At 54.1% G+C, this 21,705-nt stretch overlaps 1 protein-coding gene across 1 annotated transcript in view; it reads left to right on the plus strand.

Moving 5' to 3' along the window:
- Window positions 1-21,705, plus strand: part of CLCN6 (chloride voltage-gated channel 6) — a 33,644-nt gene that overhangs the window by 11,241 nt on the left and 698 nt on the right. Inside the window, 20 exon segments of the mRNA XM_049775298.1 lie at window positions 2,682-2,748; window positions 3,578-3,684; window positions 4,447-4,573; window positions 5,573-5,640; window positions 6,322-6,380; window positions 7,079-7,211; window positions 7,660-7,773; window positions 7,980-7,994; window positions 7,996-8,147; window positions 8,427-8,550; window positions 12,157-12,280; window positions 12,588-12,741; window positions 12,915-13,074; window positions 13,213-13,319; window positions 14,509-14,695; window positions 15,394-15,551; window positions 15,641-15,797; window positions 16,999-17,106; window positions 17,218-17,343; window positions 21,089-21,705. The exon segment at window positions 21,089-21,705 is cut by the window's right edge and continues 698 nt beyond it. Coding sequence (XP_049631255.1) covers window positions 2,682-2,748; window positions 3,578-3,684; window positions 4,447-4,573; window positions 5,573-5,640; window positions 6,322-6,380; window positions 7,079-7,211; window positions 7,660-7,773; window positions 7,980-7,994; window positions 7,996-8,147; window positions 8,427-8,550; window positions 12,157-12,280; window positions 12,588-12,741; window positions 12,915-13,074; window positions 13,213-13,319; window positions 14,509-14,695; window positions 15,394-15,551; window positions 15,641-15,797; window positions 16,999-17,106; window positions 17,218-17,343; window positions 21,089-21,169 — 2,328 coding nt within the window. The 3' untranslated portion in view covers window positions 21,170-21,705.

Raw genomic sequence — 21,705 nt, forward strand, 5'->3', positions numbered from 1 at the left:
GTCCCATATGGTCCCCCCAAGCCAGGGGCAATTTCTGAGCACTTAGTCAGGAGTAACCCCTGAGCATCAAATGGGTGTGGCCCAAACACCCCCCCCCCCCCCCCCCCCCCCGCTTTTGGCTTCGTGGCCAGACCAGCCAGCGCTCTGGTTAACTTCTGGCTCTGTGCTTAGAAATCACTCCTGGCAGGCTCACGGGACTATATGGGATGCCAGGGATCAAACCCAGTTTTGCTGCATACAAGGCAAAAACCTCCCCCACTATGCTATTACTCTCGCCCCTGATACTACTTTTTGTTTGTATGTTATTTGTTTTTGTTTTGGGGTCCACAACCAGTGAAGTTTAGCGGTGTCTTCTGGCTCTGTACTCAGGGATCACTTCTGACAAACTTGGGTGACAATATTTGGTACTGGGGATTAAAACCAGGTTAGTTGCCTACAAGGCAAGTGCCCTCCCTTCTTCCCCCTAGATACTGTTTGTTTGGTTTGGTTTGGTTTTTGGGCTCGGGGGTTTACTCCTGGCTATAGCTTCTGGCTCCATATGGGATGCCAGTGGATCGAACCAAGGTCAGTCCTAGGTCAGCCATGCATGCAAGGCAAACGCACTACCACTGTGCTATTGCTCCAGCCCCTGGATTTTTTGTTTGTTTTTTGTTTTTGTTTTTGGGCCATACCCAGTGGTGCTCAGGGGTTATTCCTGGCTCTGCATTCAGAAATTGCTCCTGGCAGGCTTGGGGGACCATGTGGGATACCAGGAATCGAATCGCAGTAAGCGGTGACCAACCAGTAGCCAAAGAGCTAGAGAGATGCATTAAAAGCAAGTCTGCCCTTGTCTGGGGCGGGCAGATCCAGAAATGCTGCTGGTTCTGATGAACAGCATTTTGCTTGCAAAAAGCAATATCTAGGGGCTGGAGCGATAGCACAGCAGTAGGTCATTTGCCTTGAATGCAGTCAACCCAGGTGTTGCATGAAATAATTAACGATGGGGCTGGATGGCGATGGATGGAGGCCTTTGTGCTTAGGCCCCAGCCACGTGGCTTTATCCCCATTCAGCTGGCGGATTTCAGGCCCAGGTAATCGGCGTAATCAAGACTCACTCACATGCAGGCTTCAGGAAGCATTAACTTTATTCATGCCCTATTCACCACATGTGTGTGGCCTATCTCATAACCTTTTAAGCACTAGTTATTTTTGGCCCTGCATCTAAACTCCTTTCAGCCATCTTCCCTTTGGGCTCCATGCTGGTCAAAGACCAGAACACAGAAACCCAAAAGCCAGAGCGCCCAGCAGCGCAGAACGGGCAAAGAGCCAAAAGGGCAAAAAGCCAAAAGGCCCGAATTCCCTTGGTCCAAGCCTTATATAACATTTCCCAGACCCCTCCCAGGAATGGGAGGGTCTAGCAGGTAAGGTTACACCTACTATCCGGTTCCCAAGACCCCTCCCCGAGATGGGTGGGTCTAGGGTCTTAAATAGGTACACCCACATTTCCTTTTTTTTTTTTTTTTTTTTTCAGGAAGAATCATCTTTATTTATCCCTAGCCACCACATGTGTGTGGCCTATCTCATAACCTTTCAAGCATACAGCCATTCTAGGCTTGCCCTGCGTCTTATTCTCTTTCAGCCATCTCCCTTAGAGAGCCCACCAGGGCCAAAAGGCAAAAGCCCCTTAATCCCTTGGCTTCCGGGTTTATCTACCTATTCCAAGACCCCTCCCAGGAATGGGCCGGGCTTTGCAGGTAAAGTCACACCTATTATCCGGTTCCCAAGACCCCTCCCAGAAATGGGTGGGTCTCAGATAAGTACCCTACACCCAGGTTCAATCCCCACCATCCCAAATGGTCCCTCAAGCCTGCCAGAAGAAATTTCTGAGCACAGAGCCAGGAGTAACTCCTGAGCAGCACCGGGTGTGACTCCCCCCCCCAAAAAAAAAAAAAAAGAAAAGAAAAAAGGATGAGCTTGCAGGCATTGCCTTACAGAGAATAGGAGTTGAAGGTGGAGAAGTGGAGCCTTTGGTCATGAACCCACAGGTGCCAGGAGGGATCCCCCACTGGTGGGATGGACTCACAGGTAACATTATCTGACTTATCAGCACAGCCAGGGGCTCGAAAGCAAAGCAGTGATTTCTACAGCACAAAAGTCATACTAACAGGATCACAGAAACTGCATTCGAGTCCGTGCCCTCTGCTGAAACCATTTCATGGTTCAGTGCCTGGAGTTGTGTGGTCTGCAGCTGGGCATCCTTGGGGACATTTAGGGGATTCCTGGCAGCCCCTTCATAGCCAGCAATGTGGGCGCCTTAGACAGTTCTGCTTTGTTCTGGGCTCACAGCTGGTGTCCTGCTCAGGCTCTGCCTCCTCTTCCTGCTGCTTTTAAACACACACACACACACACACACCATACACACACACACACACCGTACACACACACAGTACACACAACACACCGTACACACACACACATACACACGCGCGCGCACACACCACACACACACACACACACACACACACACCCTGTTCTCTCCCTTTGTGTTCTGGGGGCCAGTTTGGCCAAGCTGCAACCCTGAGAGCCTAGCAGTAAAGGGCAGTTGGGGCATTGCTGGTTGATAGCATGGGGGGGGGGGGTATCCCCGATGTGGCCAGCACCATTGGGGAGTGCTGAGCAATGGTTTCGCTTGCCTTTCACAGGTGGGGCTCTTCGTGGACTTCTTCGTGCGCCTCTTCACACAGCTCAAGTTTGGGGTGGTAACGACGTGTATCCTTTGTGTGGTGGACTGTTCCCGAGTCATTGCAGAGGCCCCTGGCCCCCCCACCTCTTAGCAGAGCCACAGAGATGGCTGCTGTCCCCAATCAATCTGTGAGTCTGGAGCGGGGCCAGTCAGCCCAGTAGAGTTGCTTCTGGAATCTGAAGTTACTCTCCCTGAATTTCTAAAAGAATAAAGTTGTCAGGTTGGTTTTGACACACAGGCAATGGGGATTGGCCCAAGTAGATGTCAAGACTTAGATGTTTTAGGATATTGTCATTTTCCTGGCAGGCTTGGGGGACCATATGGGATGCCAAGAATCAAACCCAGGTCAGACTCATGCAAGCCAAATGCCCTACCCGCTATGCTATCTCTCCGGCCCCTGACTCTTTTTTATTTAATCAAGCAGGAGTGCCTTTCATTGGTCAAAGTTGGGGACTTGAAGGATGGCCTTTGGATTCAGTGCTTGGGGAGACCCTGGGGTCCCACCAGTGATACTTAGCCCACCAAGCTGAGAGTGTTTCAGGGCAAGAGCCTGCAATGCTGGGGATCCCTGCAGGCCATACCCATCTGTGCTCCAAGCCATACACCCAGTGATGCGTTGGGGACTCCTGTAGTGATGGGATTCAAACCAGGGCCAGTGCTCATTAGCACATGCTCAACTGCTGCACCATTGTCTTCCTGGCCCCAGGGCTCCTTAGAGAATGTTCCAGATCACGATTCACACTCAGTTACTGTTTGCAGGCTACTTTCTCCAGCCTGTCAGGTCTTGTGCTGGGATGGGGGAGACATGCAGGAGGCAGCCCCGAGGAGCCTGCTTTTCCTTGACCATCTGTGCAGCTGTGGAGGAGTGTACCCAGAAAGGCTGCCTTGCCCTGTCTCTGCTGGAGCTCCTGGGCTTCAACCTGACCTTCGTCTTCCTGGCCAGCATTCCTGTCCTCATTGAGGTGAGCTGGAGCCGGGAGGCTGGGGGAGGCAGCCTTCTTGGTCCCCAAGCTGGGGGAAGGGGAGCTTGCAGCTTCATGTCCTGGTTGTCTGGAAGTGAGTTTAGCCTTAGAAGATGGATCCCTGATGGGGCTGGAGAGATAGCATGGAGGTAGAACATTTGCTTTCATGCAGAACGATGGTGGTTCGAATCCCAGCATCCCCTATGGTCCCCTGAGCCTGCCAGGAGCAATTTCTGAGTGTAGAGCCAGGAGTAACCCCTGAGCACTGCCGGGTGTAGCCCAAAAACCAAAAAAAGAAAAAAAAAAAAAAAAGAAAAGAAGATGGATCCCGAAGAAAGGGAAAGGGAGGGACCCTCCAGTCTCCACTGAGAGCAGTGTAGAAACTTCTCAAACTAGGAGGGTGTGCCTCACCTTCCTCTCTCAGCACCCTCTGAGGAATCTCATGTGCAGGTGATTCATGTTGGGAAGTCCCAACTCCTGGGCAGGAAATGCAGATCTCTGCAATGGGGTGAAGCTGAATCTCCCCCAAATTAGAAATCAGCTAATGGTTCTCCTGAAACATCCCTCTTCCATCCCCCATCTGTGTCTGAGTTGGACCCACCAGGTGCTACCCATGTTGCTAATGGAAAGTCAGTTACCCATGTTGCTAATGGAAAGTCAGTTTCCTCACTTTGGGGCAGCTTTTGCCCTGAGAAGGTTCTAGAAGCCAGGCTGACGAGTTGATGGGTTGCGGCTCCTCTCCCCCACTCCTTGTCTCCACAGCCAGTAGCAGCAGGTTCAGGAATCCCTGAGATCAAATGCTACCTGAATGGTGTGAAGGTGCCAGGGATTGTTCGGCTCCACACTCTGCTCTGCAAGGTCTTTGGGGTGCTGTTCAGCGTGGCTGGAGGTAAGGCGGGGCCTTTCTGTGTGTCTGTCAGTACCCAAGGGGTGCCAGGCATAGAATCCAGAGCAGCTGTGTGTAAAGCAAATTCCTTACCTGCTGTACTATAGCACCAACCCCTATATATTTATTTATTTTATTAAAAATGTTTGTTTGGGGCCACAACAGACAGTGCCAAGCTGGGCTGCTCCCAGCTCAGTGATTCAGGGTTGCTCCTGGTGGTACTCAAGATACTGTGGGGCCATGAAGGGAGCCACAAAGCTCTCCCTACCTGGAGGGTCTTTTTTCAGCTCAGGCACAGTAGTAAGTCCCCTTGGAGACTTCTGACGAAGCTCCTATTCAGTTGGCTTTCAGCAGTGCCAATAAGCCTGTTTTATTTTGTTTTGGGGTGATGTTCAGGGGTTACTCCTGGCTCTGCACTCAGGACTCACTCCTGGGAGGGCTTAAGGGACCAAATGGATGTCAGGGATCCAACCTGAGTCAGCAGCATGTAAGGCAATATGTGCCTTCCCCACAGTTCTCTCTGGCCCAGCCAACAAACTCTTCATTTCAAAGGCCAGGTCATGAAGATTTTACTCCTGGTGGCCAGGAACCATAATGAAGGGACTTTGGTAGATTCTTGAGATTGAGGAGCCATTTAAAGGAATGAAAGGATTATCTTAGACTGTCTGAAACATTCTGAAAGCATCCCATGGCACCAAGCTGCAGTTCACACGCACGCACGCATGCACGCGCGCGCGCGCGAGCACACACACACACACACACACACACACACACACGTGCACGCGCGGACTTCCCACACTGCTTCCTGCTGGACCCCAAACAGGCTCCTTCCCTTTGAAAGTCATGGTTCAGGAGATTTGACCCCTGACACCCCATATGATCCTCTGAGCACAGCTATCTCTGGACCAAAAACAAAAAAAAAAAAAAAAGAAAAAATCAGGGGTCAGGGTTCACAGGGTCCTGTGTCTGCCAAGCTGATGGGGTCCCCACCACCCCATCTAGGGCTCTTTGTGGGAAAGGAAGGACCCTTGATTCACAGCGGAGCTGTTCTGGGTGCCGGACTGCCGCAGGTAAGCAGATGACCTTTAGTGTGGACTCCCCCTTGACCTTGGCATGTGCTATCTGTCTGGGTGGAGGTGAAAGAGGGGGTACCTGGGCGTTTGCTGAGGGGTTTACTCACGCAGAGGGGACACATCGGCATCAGCTCAGCCTTGCTAGATTCAGGGAGGTTGCATGTAACTGGGGCTGCTGTCACACCGATGCCCCCCACACACATGCTTTCTTGAATGAGGAAACTGAGACCAAGAGAGCTGAGAGAACTGAGGCAGGTGTTGGGGTCCCTGCCTTTGAGTTGGAGAAGTTCCGGTTCTTTTTCCCAGTGAAGGGCTGGTTGGGTTGTCATGGCAGCAAAAGCCAGAGCACTGCCCCTCCTTATCTTTCACTGACTTCTTGCAGTCACTTCACCTCTCTCCTCACCCCCAAATTGAGACGAGAAGGGGAAAGGGCCAGGCAAGGCCTGGGGACAGTGTGGGAACTCCTTGGTCTCCCGATGCACCTGCTTTTCCCACAGCCCCCCTACAGGGTAGGGCAGGGCAAAGCATAGGGCTGTGTCTCTGCAGCAGCTGGTCCATTGAGAAGCCCCAGAAGTGGAGGAAGGGAGCAGGAGAAACAGCGCCTCTTCCCGGCTGTTGTGCCTCTTCCTCCCTCCCCTCTGCCCAGGGCCCCCCTGACGCTGCTCTCTCCTGCTTCAGTTCCAGAGCATCTCTCTACAGAAGATCCAGTTTAACTTTCCCTATTTCCGAAGTGACAGGTATGGGAAGGTTCCGAGCCCTAGTGCCCTACACCTGCCCCAGTCCTGCGGAGGGTCCCCATGGCCAGCTTGGGTCCTGGGCGGGTCTTGGGCGATGGAGATAGGAGACCATCGAAGTAGACTAATTTCTCTCCCCAAACGCCCCCCATGCAGCCTCTTCTCCAGGTGGACAGGCGCTCTGCCCCTCTAACTCGTATCCCTTGCACTTGTGCGTGTCACAGACTTGCATAAGGTCCTTGAGGTTGCCCAGAATCAGCTCTGCCCATCCTGATGGGTCAGGGGCAAAGTTCACTCCTCACATGCATGATACCTTGATAGCTGGGTTCCACATACACATACATGACAGAATGGGCTTTTCTTGTTACTCCTGCAAGTTCTGGTATCCTCCTGACCTTCCCCCTCATCCCCGCATGCTCCTGTTTCTGGAAAGAAAATGTGGAGAGGTCTTCCCAAAGGATGCCTCTGCTTCCCTGCTGGGGTTTAAGATCCAGGCTCTGGGGAGGCAGCTGGGAATCTGTCCCCTGGAGTATCCCCGCCCCAAACAAGCCTCACCCACAATGGCCTTATCCCGGTGCAAGCCAGGCACCATGGTGGTCATACCCTCGCAGCAGCCCCCCAGGTACCCCAGAAACTTGCAACACAAGTCAGGGTCAGTGCCTGGGGCTATACCTGGACTACCCTTCTTCTTCTCTCCTCAGAGACAAGAGGGACTTTGTATCAGCAGGGGCGGCTGCTGGGGTCGCTGCCGCTTTTGGGGCACCCATTGGGGGCACCCTGTTCAGTCTGGAAGAGGGTTCATCTTTCTGGAACCAGGGACTCACGTGGAAAGTGGTGAGACTAACCACACCCCAAGATTCAACCAGGCGACCCTCTGCCCCACTCACCGGAGTTGCCATGAGCACAGGGAAACTAGGGCTTTGTTCTAGACCTGGTCCCCAGCCTCTTGCAGCAGCCCCCAAGTCAGACAGCTGCAGCTGGCTGTTGCCCTGGAGGAGGTGGGACCCCTGAGCCCTAACCCTAGGCTCTACCCCAGGCTCTGCCCCAGGGTGCAGTCTTCCTTCACATAAATATGTTTAAGTAAACATAAATCCACTGGTTCCCCCAAGACACCCTTACAGCCTGCCTTGCCCTTTGACTCCCTGGAGAGCCCCCCTCCCCCGCAGGGTCCTGGACATGGACCCCGAGTTTTCAGGGTCCAGAGGAATGGTTATTTCTCCAAGGGCCTGTCAGGAACGCAGTGCTCATCACTCATTGTCACTCTCTGTCTCCTGGCCTCTAGCTCTTTTGCTCCATGTCTGCCACCTTCACGCTCAACTTCTTCCGTTCTGGGATCCAGTTTGGAAGCTGGGGCTCCTTCCAGCTCCCGGGGTTGCTGAACTTCGGTGAGTTCAAGGTAAGTCTTGGCCTGACCCCCAGAATGTCTGCGTCCTTGAAACTGAGCAAAGTCCGTGTGGCACCTGGTGGACATCACGGTCTGTCTCTGTTCGCCCTGGGGTCGCCCCTTGCCCTGGGGTCAGCCCCCCTCACATCTGAACTGTCCAACTTTCTGCTCTCATGGGCTCTGGTTTTTCTCTCTCCCTCCCTTGCCCCTTCTCTCAGTGCTCTGACTCTGATAAAAAAATGTCATCTCTGGACAGCTATGGATTTGGGGTTCTTCATCGTGATGGGGGTCATCGGTGGCCTCTTAGGAGCCACATTCAACTGTCTGAACAAGAGGCTCGCCAAGTACCGGATGCGGAACGTGCACCCCAAACCTAAGCTCGTCAGGTACCTGTGCAGTCACCCCTCCCATCCTGGTGTAAGACCTGGGCCCAGTGTTTGCCTAAGCCACAGTATGCTCTGACTGAGCTGTAGGCTCAGAGGCTGCTGCCTAAGACCCAACTCCTGTACTGGGGCTCAGCACAGATTAGGGGGTGGCCAGGCCAGGCAGCCTCCACACATGAGCCCAGACCAATGGGAAAAGGGGTGTTGAGGGGGTGCAGGTGGGACTTTGGGGTTCCCACAAACCGGGTGGCTTCTGATTCCACAGTGTGCTTTGCCTCCTAGAGTCCTTGAGAGCCTCCTGGTGGCTCTGGTGACCACCGTGGTGGTGTTTGTGGCCTCAATGATGTTGGGCGAGTGCCGGCAGATGTCTGAGGCCCAGCTGGGCAACGATTCAATACAGCTTCAGGTGATGTACCACAGGGCCCTACAACCCCTGGAGAACCCATAAAGGCCAGGCAGAGGTGGGGTGGGGTAGGAGCATAATGGACTAGCTGGGAAAGTCTCACTGAATGACCCTAGCAAAGATGGCAGCCCAGGAAGCTACTCCCTCCTCACCTTCCCTCTCTGCCTCTCCTCCCGGGCTCCTGCATTCTTCATTCTTCACAAGCTTGACTCTTTGCTCTTCTCATTTTCCCTTTCCCTTTCCCTTTTTTTTTTTTTTTTTTTTTTTTTTTGGTTTTTGGGCCACACCCAGCGGTGCTCAGGGGTTACTCCTGGCTGTCTGCTCAGAAATAACTCCTGGCAGGCACGGGGGACCATATGGGACGCCGGGATTCGAACCAACCATCTTTTGTCCTGGATCGGCTGTTTGCAAGGCAAACGCCGCTGTACTATCTCTCTGGGCCCCCCTTTCCCTTTCTTGGGAGGACCTTTCCCTGGAAAATGGGCTGTGACATAGGAGCAGAGCTTACTGCATTGTTTTCTCGAGATCAGCTGGCCTGAGAGCCAAACATTATTCAGCCAATGGAAGTTCTGGCCTCTGGGGTGTATGTTCTGGTACTTGATTGGCCTTCTGGGGGCTCCTGCTTTAGCCACAGAATCTTAGCATCTCCTCGGGCCCTTGGCCTTGGCTAGCTCGGTCTCACTGTCCCCAGGAGCAAGTCTGGCTTTTGGTGTAGCTGAAATATCAGGAATTGGCCTTGGCAACATCTCTATGCAGAGGCTGATGGTCCTGTCTTCAAAGGGTTACAAAACAGGAAAATATGCCAAACCAATGAAACATGGCCTGCAGAACCTAAAAGACTCACTGTCTGGCTCTTTACAGAAAACATTGAATAGTCCTTGTTTTTATTATTCCAAAGCCCCTTCATTGCAGTTTCTACAGATATTCTCAAAAGTGCCCTATGGAACCTTTATACAGAGGATTCAAAGACAAGCAGAAGGGGAGGGACCTCCAGAGCTTCCTTGAGCCTTGACTGTGTGTGGGATATTGTGCCCAGCTGTTAATACACTGTTTCTTCTCTGCCTTCCCTACCTCATTGGCCCCTGGGTTCACCATCTTTCTTTTTGTTTGTTTTGGGGCTACTCTTGACAGTGCTTCCAAGTTACTCCTGGCTCTACACCAAGAATACAGGTGTGCTCAGGGGACCTAATGGGATCCTGGGAATTGAACCTGGGTTGGCCACATGCAAGGTAGTGTCCTAACCACTGTACTGTTGTTTTAGTCCCAATTCTCCGTATTTTACAGGTGAGGAAAATCAAGGCAAAGTAAGGCTTATTTGGGGGGGTCTGGGGGACACACCTAGCAATGCTCAGAGGTTGTTTACGGGTCTGTGCTCAGAAGTTATTCATGGTGAGGTCTTCTTGTTGCGATGTTTTGAGGCCACCAGGGCTCAAGGCTTCCTCCTAGCTCGGTGCTCAGGGAGGTGGGTTAAAAATATCATATGGAGGGGCCCGGAGAGATAGCACAGTGGCGTTTGCCTTGCAAGCAGCCGATCCAGGACCAAAGGTGGTTGGTTCGAATCCCGGTGTCCCATATGCCCCCCCCCCTCCCCCCCGTGCCTGCCAGGAGCTATTTCTGAGCAGACAGCCAGGAGTCACCCCTGAGCACCGCTGGGTGTGGCCCAAAAACCAAAAAAAAAAAAAATATATCATATGGAGGGACCAGAGAGATAGCATGGAGGTAAGGCGTTTGCCTTGCATGCAGAAGGTCGGTGGTTCAAATCTCGGTATTCCATATGGTCCCGAGCCTGCCGGGAGCGATTTCTGAGCATAGAGCCAAGAGAAACCCCTGAGCACAGCCGGGTGTGACCCAAAAAACAAAAAAACAAAAAAAAAAAAGTATCGGGTTGAACGAGAGTTAGCCTCATGCAAGGCTGGTGCCTTAACCTCATTACAGATTCTCAAGCCACAGAGTAAAATTTTAACGGGCTCGAATTCCTGCATTCCTGATGAAGAAAATGGAACCCCTTTTCTAGGCTCACCCAAGAGGACAGAGTGAGCGTCCAACCCATCTCCTCATGACACCTTTCCCCTACTCCTAGCAGACCCGTTGGTTTTCAGCAGCTGCTTTGATGATTGTGCTTGTGCCTGAGCACGAAGTTGTGTGCAGAGCCTCTGGGGCTCACTCTTTTCTGCAGATTTGTCTGAGACTTCAACCCATGTGATGCTTTCCTAGCTTCCCTAAGGGAGGATATGGCCATGCTGGTCTCCTGCCACCAGGGGCCGCTGTCCCACTGTATTCCTGTCTGGCTATTGTTCCACCCCAGCAGGAGGCGCTGTCCCTCTGTATTCCCACCCGTCATAGTCCCACCAGGCTCTCCTGCTGCAAATCTTGTTCTCTTGTGTCCTGAGTGCCTCTCCATAGGGTTGAGTGGAATCCAGGAAACTTCCATGTCTGAAATGAACTTGGGAGCAACGCTATTTGCTTGCCCAAAACAGAGTGTGAAATGTCCCAGTCAGGAAGCTGAACCCCCTGATGCAAACAGCCGCCCCCCTGGAAGTCCCAAAGTGTGAGGAGAATCTGAAACAGGGAAGAACAAATTGGGATTTTATCAGGCAGACAGGCAGCAAGGGGCCTGCGGGATGCGTCCAGCCTTCTGTGGAGGTGGGGTTTCCTTGAAGTACATTCGGAGGTGGGTTTTTGGTTTTGGTTTTTGGGTCACACCCGGCTGTGCTCGGGGGTTACTCCTGGCTCTATGCTCAGAAATCGCTCCTGCTAGGCTCGGGGAACCATATGGGATGCCGGGATTCGAACCACTGACTTTCTGCCTGCAAGGCAAACGCCTTACCTCCATGCTATCTCTCTGGCCCCACGTTCGGAGGTTTTAAGAGCAAAGGGACCATGGTGCTGTTTTCCGGATGCCTCTTTGTCCCATTTGCCGAGTCCTTTTGGGCTGAGGATCTGGCCCAGACTTAGAGCCTCATCACTTAGAAAATTAATGGTTGGGCCGGAGTGGTGGCACAAGCGGTATGGTTTCTGCCTTGCACATGCTAACCTAGGACGGACCGCAGTTCGATACCTTGGCGTCTCATATGGTCCCCCAAGCCAGGAGCGATTTCTGAGCACATAGCCAGGAATAACCCCTGAGCATCACTAGATGTGGTCCAAAAACCAAAAGCCAAAAAAAAAAAAGATAATTCTTGTCTAGTGGCCAGAGCAATAACACAGCAGGGAGGGCATTTGCCTTGCATGCTGCTGACCTGGGCTTGAACCCCAGCATCCCATATGTCCCCCAAGCCTGCCAGGAGTAATTTCTGAGCTTGGAGCCAGAAGTAACTAAACCCTTGAGTGCTGCCAGGTGTGGCCCCAAACAGAGCAAAACAAAAAATTAATGCCAAGAGAGGAAACAGCAGTGACCTGAAGTGGGGGGGGGTGTTCATGTCTTTATGGCAGAGAGGACAAGGCTCAAGTGCTGAGGACACTTGCTCATGCTGGTCCTGTTTGCCTGTGGAGGCCTCAGGTACTACTCACAGGCCTGACCTTCTCAGCCTGGCTGGGGACAAGCCACTCGAGGACCCATGAGCCCTGGCCGCACCCTGTGGACCAACCATGACCCCTACCCTCTCACAGGTCTCCTCTGATGTGAACTCCAGCATCAAGACCTTTTTCTGCCCCAACGACACCTACAACGATATGGCGACGCTCTTCTTCAATGCCCAGGAGTCAGCCATCCTCCAGCTGTTCCACCAGGATGGTGGGCATGCACAAAGGGGTGCTGGGGATCCCCAGACACAGCCACTCACCTCCTCCTGAGCGTCACTTGGGTTTGGCCTTTGGGAGTGGCCCCATAGGCCACAATAGAGGTTTTGCCTCCCCCAAAATGGGAGGAACAGGAGGATCTGGTGGGCGAGTTGGTACCCCGGGCAGGCGCTAGGAGTCAGACTTGGGATATATGTTCTGTCTAGTTTGTTTCTCAGGGCTTTCTTCCTTGCTCAGGGATCACTCCTGGTGGGTGCCGGGGATCACTACCTTCGAGTCAAGCGCCCTCCCCACCCTTTCAGGTACCTTCAGCCCCATCACCCTGGCCCTGTTCTTCGTCCTCTACTTCCTGCTCGCCTGCTGGACTTACGGCGTGTCTGTCCCCAGCGGCCTGTTTGTGCCATCTCTTCTGTGTGGTGCTGCCTACGGGCGTTTAGTGGCCAATGTCCTGAAAAGGTACCATGTACGTGTGTATATGTGTGCACACGTGTCAGTGTGCATGTATGTGTGTAAACTTGTGCGTGTGGATGCGTTGGAGATGCAGTTGAGTGTACAGGGTGACCCCTGCAGTCCCTCCCTCAGGACTCTAATCACCCCCTTGTGGGTTTCTTACACCCCCTACCCCCCAGCTATATTGGACTGGGCCACATCTACTCAGGGACTTTTGCGCTGATTGGGGCCGCGGCTTTCCTGGGCGGGGTCGTCCGAATGACCATCAGCCTCACTGTCATCCTGATCGAATCTACCAACGAGATCACCTATGGGCTGCCCATCATGATCACCCTGATGGTGAGAACCTACACCCTGGTGCAGGGTGCTTAACACACACACACACACACACACACATGCACACACACGCACACACACCTCATCAGGACTTGTGCTCGACAACTGAGCCTCTGGACTCCAGCATGTGCTGTGTTCCAGGTGGCCAAGTGGACGGGGGACTTCTTCAACAAGGGCATTTACGACGTGCACATAGGCCTTCGTGGGGTGCCGCTGCTGGAGTGGGAGACGGAGGTAGAGATGGACAGGTAAGTTGGGGACAGCTCCATGGCCTCACATCAGAACTGACGTGCAGGGTCTGGCTGACCAAGAGAGGACACAGTGAGGAGGGCATTTGCCTTGCACATGGATGACCCAGGTTCGATCCTTAGCAACCTAAACAGAGCCTGGAGTAAGTAACTCCAGAGCACCGCCAGGTGTAGCTCCCAACAAACAAAAAAATACACCATACTGGGACCAGAGAGATAGCACAGCGGTAGGGCATTTGCCTTGTAGTCAGCTGATCCAGGATGAACAGTGGTTTGAATCCAGCATTTCATATGGTCCCCCTTGCCTGCCAGGAACCATTTCTGATCACAGAGCCGGGAGTAACCCCTGAACACCACTGGGTGTGACCCAGAAAAAACAAAAAAAAAGCATACAGGGCTGGATCGATAGCACAGTGGGTAGGGCATTTGCCTTGCACATAGCCAATCTGGGTTCGATCCCCAGCATCCCATAGGGTCCCCTCAGCCTGCCAGGAGTGATTCCTGAGCACAGAGTCAGGAGGAACCCTTGAGCACCAAATAAACAAACAAAAAAACATACAAAGAAAGCTGATTAGCCAGTGTCTGAGGGGCAGTGGTATCAGGGTAGGAAATAACTCTAGGTCCTGTGGAAAAGTGAGGGGAGATGGGTTGGGGGGCTGGGGCCTGATGGGCAACTCAGCAGGGCCAGGAGCAGACCCTGGGGCACTGTGGGGCCACTTCATCACAGGCTGGGGCTCCTGGCATCACAGTTAGGCGGTGCTGTCTGACTAAGGGCCGAGCCTAGAGGGTGAGTGCTACCTCTGACCCTATGACCAGGCTCACCCCATCCAAGAGTCTTCCCTGGCTTCAGATATATCCAGGTCACATGAAGTCTCTTGGGCAGGAGTCTGGGAAGAGCCGGCAAGGACCTCCCAGTGCCCTGTCGTGGCCTCGGGAACTAGACCTCAGCTGCCTTGCCCAGGGGGAACTTGCACCCCAACTTGATTCACTTCTGGCAGCACCCATGCTCCTAAGTAGGGCTCTATAGGGCCAGGCTTTGAATTTTGGGGGAGGAGCAGTCATGGGGGACAGTCCAGCAGAGCAGCCACGGCATTTCCAGACCTGGCAAGCCATGACCAGAGTATGTGAAAGGAGGGCTGGGGAGTGCTGGGGTTCAAGGTGAGGCTGGATGGTTCCCTCCCACCCCCAGACTGAGAGCCAGCGACATCATGGAACCCAACCTGACCTACGTGTACCCGCACACCCGAGTCCAGTCCCTGGTCAGCATCCTTCGCACCACCGTCCACCACGCCTTCCCCGTGGTCACCGAGAACCGTGGCAACGAGAAGGAGTTTATGAAGGGCAACCAGCTCATCAGCAACAACATCAAGTTCAAGGTAGAGCCACGGCCCGAGTGGGAGCTAGTGACTCACCCCTGCATGACACCTCTTCCAGAAGGCATGGGTACACTGGGATTGTGTGGCAGGAAGAAGGCCAGGGTAGAGGGAGAGAGGGTGGGTGAGGCCCTTGGGCATGAGCTGTCTCGTTCCTGGGAGCCAGGGGGCAGATGTCTGCGTGTCCCCCTCCCCCCCCCCCCCCCCCCCCCGTTTTCAGTCCTCAGTGCCTCTGGCATCAAGAAGGTTCTAGAACTGCAGCACAGGCTAACAACTTCTCTGCTTAGGAAGGGGAATTTTGGGGAATCAGAGCTGAGGGGAGCCTGGTGCTTTGTGCTCCTCAGTCACACCCTCCCAAGCATGCTGGGGGGTGGGGCCCAGAGAGGGGAGGGGGCCTTTGGGGGATTTATTCCTGATCTTGGCGGCAGAGTCTGGCAGCAACTCTGGGTCATGTGCTCCTCCCTGGCTTGAGGACTAGGAGAGCATCGTCCTAGCATCTGGGGTGCCCACCCCAGAACTGGCTCCTTGCAGTGGTGAGATTCTGAACCAGCAGAACCGTGAGCTCAGCAAGGCTTGGGGTGCCTGGAGCCTCAGACTCCTCCAATCCTGAGCCCCTGCCAAATTATACCCTGTACTTTGTTTGCCATGGAGCCCCATCACCTCTCAGTACAGCCCCTGTGCTCCCCCTCTTCACCCCTCAGAAGTCCAGCATCCTGACACGGGCCTGTGAGCAGCGCCGTCGCAGCCAATCCATGAAGTCCTACCCATCGAGCGAGCTGCGGAACGTGTGTGGGGAGCACATCCCGGCCGAGGGGCCCCCGGATGGGGAGGACCTGCTGCAGCAAATGCTGGAGCACAGGTGCATCCCCGGGAAAGGGGGGAGGGAGAAGGGGCCCCTGGCTGCTGCTGCTGCTGCTGCTTCTAAAGCATCTGGTTTCTGTGTGACAGGCACACGCCCTACCCCAGCCTGTACCCTGACCAGTCCCCCAGCGAGGACTGGACCATGGAGGAGCGTTTCCGCCCACTCACCTTCCATGGCCTCGTGCTACGCTCCCAGCTCCTCACGCTGCTCGACCGTGGCATCTGCTACTCCGAGAGCCAGTCGGTGAGGGGCCTGGCCCTGGTGGGGTGCAGGGGAGGAAGGGAGGGGGCACAGCGCTGGCCTCGGGATAAGCCGTGTCTCTGGGAGATGGCACCTGCCACATCCCATTACACACAATCACATACAAACATACAGTGAACACACAAACACACTACACAAGTTTCACATACATACAAATACATGCCACGGCACGCACACTAACCACCACACATATACATGCATACACACCTTATTACATACCACAGCCTCACCGCTATATATTCTCTCTCTCTTTCCTCTTCCCCTCAACCCATCCTTTCTGGAGCTCAGGTCTCCATCATGTAGGACCTTCCCTGTACTTTCTCTGCATTAACACACTCTCCCCCTTTTTAGGGGTCCTTCTGGGCATACTTAGGGAGCCTTGGGCCCCTCCTGGCCACATTCAGCCAACCAGGCTGGATGGTTCAAAGCTCTGGCCGGTAATGAGGTGCTGCTCAGGCCCAGTGCTGTGAGGTCCCCTGAGTATCCCCAGCAGTGTTCTAGGGACTGTGGAACAGGGCTCGAACTCAGGGCCCCACACATGAAGGGCTGCACTCAGGCTTCGGAGCCAGCGCCTGGCCTGGGTTTGCTTTCTCTGCTCCTGCCTGTCTTGTGACAATGACAATCCCTGGGTCGGGTGGTCCCTCTGGCCCTCCTGCTTCACCTATTCAGGGGCCTGAGACTCTGTTACCAACCTGGCCCCATCTGGTGCCAGGGAGGCGGCCCACGCTGTGATCCAGCTGGTGGCAGGAAGGACTACAGGACTATCCTAGAGTGCTGGAATGGGTCTGATCTCGGCCTGGTCATTGGTAGGAGTTTGGAGGTGACCCAGGGAACAAACTTGAGGCCCAGCCCCAGAGGCCCAGGTGGTCTGGGGTGGTGACAGGAGGGAGCAGCTGAGCAGAGTTGAGGCAGGACCCTCATCCCGTTTGCAGGACTGTTGGGAGTCCTTTGAGATCTCATATCCGTGCACCAGGCCTCGACTGCCAAGTTCCCTGGCACTACCCCCAGGTTCTATTAGTACTTTCTACACCAGCAGAGGGGACATCCTAGAGACTGGCCCAGGCTGGGGGCCTTGTTTCTGTCGCATCTCCTGCCCCCAACCTGGGCTGACCGGGTGGGCCTGGTGGGACCCACATGGCTGCTGTGCCTCGTGTCCAGGATCGGTGTCTCGTTTGCGTTACAGAGCGCCAGCCAGCCGCGCCTGTCCTACGCCGAGCTGTCCGAGGACTACCCACGCTGCCCCAACATCCACGACCTGGACCTCACGAGGCTCAACCCACGGATGATCATGGTGAGGGGGCCCGGCAGGACGGACAGAGGCTGCTGTGGTTCTGCACGTGCACGCCTACCCGCAGGATCTTGCTTCTCCTGGGCCCCTTGTCACCTTGCAGTCTCCCTGCAGGATGTCACTCCGTACATGAACCCGTCACCCTTCACCGTGTCGCCCAACTTGCACGTCTCCCAGGTCTTCAGCCTCTTCCGAACCATGGGCCTGCGGCACTTGCCGGTGGTGAACGCGGTGGGAGAGGTGAGTTGGGCCCCCCAGCGCTTGTGATCTGCACCCATAGGAACCCTAGAGCTCCCAGCTCCCACCCACCTACAGTGGGGTTGTGTGGACCCCGAAATCCCGCCGCAGCCCGGTGACCTGCCTGAAATCCCCCTCGTAGCCGGCAGGTGTCGCCGCATCATGCAAGCCTGTGTTCAGGCCGCTCAGGGCCGCCTCTGTTAGAGAACTTACCTGCGGCCTAGACCCCCTTCCCCACCTAATTACCTTTAGAAGAAAATGTTTGAGCAGAGAGGGAGGGAGGGAGGGAGGGAGGGAGGGAGGGAGGAAGGAAGGAAGGAAGGAAGGAAGGAAGGAAGGAAGGAAGGAAGGAAGGAAGGAAGGAAGGAAGGAAGGAAGGAAGGAAGGAAGGAAGGAAGGAAGGAGAGGAAGGAAGGAGAGGAAGGAAGGAGAGGAAGGCAAGAAGGAAGGAAGGAGGGAAGGAAGGGGAGGGAAGGAGGGAGGGAGGGAGGGAAGGAAGGGGAGGGAAGGAAGAGGAAGGAAGGAAGGAAGGAAGGAAGGAAGGAAGGAAGGAAGAAAGAAAGAAAGAAAGAAAGAAAGAAAGAAAGAAAGAAAGAAAGAAAGAAAGAAAGAAAGAAAGAAAAGAAAGAAAGAAAAAAGAAAGAAAGAAAGAAAGAAAGAAAGAGAAGGAAGGAAGAAAGAAAAGGAAGGAAGGGAGAGAAAGAAAAGAAGGAAAGGAAGGAAGAAAGAAAGAAAAGGAAATGAAGGAAGGGAAGAAAGAAAGGAGAGAGAGAGTGAGAGAGTTTTCCAAAATACAGCATCTAGAGACAGGAGAATATAGCAGGGAGGGCACTTGCCTTGAACCCGTTGACCCAGGTTCCATCTCCAGCATCCCATATGGTCCCCAGAGCCTTCCAGGAGTGATCCCAGAGTGCTGCCCAGTGTGGGGATTAAAGAAAAATGCCAGGAGAGCTGGAGCAATAGCACATTGGTAGGGTGTTTGCCTTTCATGTGGCCAACACAGGACACACTGGGGTTTGAATCCTGGCATCCCATATGGTACCCCCATCCTGCCAGGAGAAACTTCTGAGCACAGAGCCAGGAATAAACCCCTGAGCATATTTATTTTATTGGTGTGACTCAAAAAATAAGGTAAAAGTGCCTTAAAAAAAATACCAGGGGGCAGGCAGAGAGAACATGGAGGTAAAGCATTTGCCTTGCATGCAGAAGGACGGTGGTTCGAATCCCGGCATCCCATATAGTCCACCGAGCCTGCCAGGAGTGACTTCTGAGCATAAAGCCAGGAGTAACCTCTGAGCGCTGCTGGGTATGACCCAAAAAACAAAACAAACAAAAAATACCAGAGGCTGGTGTCATAGCACAGTGGGGTAGGGTGTTTGCCTTGCCAGCATCCGGCCCGGGTTTGATCCTGGTTATCCCACAGGGTTCCCTGAGCCTGCCAGGAATGACCCCTGAGCACAGAGCCAGGAGTATCCCTGAGAACCACCAGGTGTGAACCCAAAAAAAAAAAAAAAATTAACAAAAAAGACCAAACAACAAAACGATTCAGCAGCGAAAATTTTTTTCTTTGCTCTAGACTTACTTTGTTTTCCTTATGACAGGAATATTGTTAATTGATGTAGAAAGGAATGTAGCCAATTTGTGGGTTCCCTGATTTTCACACCTGAGCTGGTGGTGAACTAATTGAATTCACTCCCCATGAGGCCCACCTGGTGGGGGGGGGGGTCCATGCCAGGCCTCAAAGCCCTTGGTCTGCTGACTGGAACGAAGGGGAAAGGTGTACCTTAGGCAGGGCCAGAGACGTGCTGAAACATCACGCCCACCCCAGCCACTGGGGTCCTTGTAGGGTCTTACCCGAGGCTGGTGACTAAGCATAGCCAGGCAGGATTTGGGGGCTAGCACCCCCTTTCTTTGGAACTTTTCAGCATCCCTTGTACAAGCTCAGATATGAGTGCTGGGAGGAGGGGTTCACGACCTATGTGTCTTATTTTCTTTTTTTTTTTTTTTGGTTTTTGGGCCACACCCTGTGACGCTCAGGGGTTACTCCTGGCTATGCGCTCAGAAGTTGCTCCTGGCTTGGGGGACCATATGGGACACCGGGGGATCGAACCGCGGTCCGTCCTAGGCTAGCGCAGGCAAGGCAGGCACCTTACCTCCAGCGCCACCGCCCGGCCCCTAATGTCTTATTTTCTATTGGAGGCCAGAGCAATAGCACAGGGTAGGGTGTTTGCCTTGCATATGGTTGACCTGGATTCCATCCTCGGCATCCCATCTGGTCCCCTAGGCCTTCCAGGAGCGATTTCTAAGTGCAGAGCCAGGAATAACCCCTGAGCATCACCAGGTGTGGCCCAAAAACTAAAAAAGAAAAGAACTAATTCTATTCATTGGGGTGTGGGCCACCTCGGGTTCTGGGGTCTGAGGTCCCCACTAAGCAGTTCTGTGCTCAAGGGCCCCTGGAAGTACTCAACAGAAGTAGTGTCAGGGTTAGCTGCATCCAGCAAGTTCCGTACCCTCCTTTATCTCTCCAGCCCCTCTACTAACAATTCTTGTTTTTTGTTTTTGGGCCACACCCAATGACACTCAGGGTTTACTTCTGATTCTGTGCTCAGAAATCGCTCCGGCAGGCTTGGGGGACAATATAGGATGCTGGGGATCGAACCTGAATCTGTCCTGGGTAAGCCATGTGCAAGGCAAATAAATGCCCTACCACTGTGCTATCGCTCTGGCCTTCCACTGGCAGTTCTAAGCCGACCCAGCTCACTGCTCAGGGCAGTGACTGAACCTTGAACCCAGCACCACCACTGTGCTGGGGTCCTCAGGGCTACGCCTGGGGATGTTCAGGGAACCATGGATGCTGGGGATCAATCTTGGTTCAGTATTCTAGTCGTGTGCCCTAGCTGCTGTACCACTTCATACATATTATTTTTCTGGTTGGGGAGTCATTCCTGACAGTGTTGGGGATCAGCCCAGGCCAGCCACATGCAGGCAAACATCTGAACTGTTGTACTGTCTTTCTCTAGCCCCTTTTATATTTTAGAGTGGAGGAGTTTGAGCCACACTCAGCAGTGCTTAGGGGTTATTTCTGGCTCTGCTCTGAGAAGTCACTCTTGGCAGGCTCAGGGGATCATATGGGATGCTGGGGACCGAACCCAGTCTGTCCCAGGTTGGCTGTGTGCAAGGCAAATGGCCTACCACTATGTTATCGCTCCGGCCCCTCCTTTCATATTTTTATTTGCTTTTTCTTCTGTCATGCATTGTGGTGGGTCATGGGTCACTGATGATCTCACCTGATGGGCAAGGGCCAGTGCCGACAGGCAAAACTGCAAACAGGCACACACACACACACACACACACACACACCACGAGCCCCCCCCCCCCCCCACACACACACACAGCAGGAGAACTAGTACAGGGAATAGGCACTTGTTGGGGTTTCCACGAGCCCTCGCCAGGAGTGAACCGTGAACATGGCTGGGTATGACCCCCTCAAAGAAACAAACAGGTGCTGGTTTCATGGTCTCCAGGGGACCTTACGAGCTCCCAGAGAGCACATGTGACGGGGCAGAAAGCTGAGAAGGTGCCAGGGCAGGCGTTTCCATTCCATCCAGCCCCGCTAGGCTTCCTCTTGGCATCCCCAGGCCTGAGCCTGGCTCACAGGCTGGTGTCCCGGATGCACTCGCTGTGTTCAGTCTCGGGTCTCGATGCTAGTCTCGCCCTGTGTGGACTCAGGTGCCCCTTTCCATCCTAGATCGTAGGCATCATCACGAGGCACAACCTCACCCATGAGTTCCTGCACGGCCGCCTGCGTCAGCACCACCAGACCATGTGATGGCCACACCAAGAGGACATGGGCCCAGGGCGGCCTTCGGCCCCTGGGAGTCGGCACTTGCCTGACTTTCTCAGCACGGATCGGCCCTAATCTGCTCCCCACCTTCCGACCAGCGTCGTGGCACAGGCCAGGGCCCCTGCTGGCTCTGGGACTGGGGGGACACCATGAGCCCTCCCAAGGGGAGCCCAGATCAGATGCCCTACCCCCCATCCTGCACCCCTGCTTGCTGCTTTCCTAGGGAGCCAGCTGTTGCCTTAAGCCCTGGGGAATTGAACTCTGGTCCACAAAAAATGGGGCACCCAGCACAGAATCACAGAAGTCTTAGTGAGAACTTGAGTGGAGCAGTGCCCCCGGTTTCCAGCCCTCACTAGGACCTGACTCTGCCCACCTCTGCTGGTTTGCCTGGGGGCTGCTCCCTGCTGGTGTCCAGGTCTCCCCCTGCCTCCCTAAGAGCCTCCCTGGGATCCCCTACTTCAGAAGCACATGGACCCCCCCCCACCCACTCATGATCGCTGGGCAGCGGCCCCTCGGTGTCA

This window comes from Suncus etruscus, chromosome 6, assembly GCF_024139225.1.
Source record: "Suncus etruscus isolate mSunEtr1 chromosome 6, mSunEtr1.pri.cur, whole genome shotgun sequence".
Taxonomy (NCBI): domain Eukaryota; kingdom Metazoa; phylum Chordata; class Mammalia; order Eulipotyphla; family Soricidae; genus Suncus; species Suncus etruscus.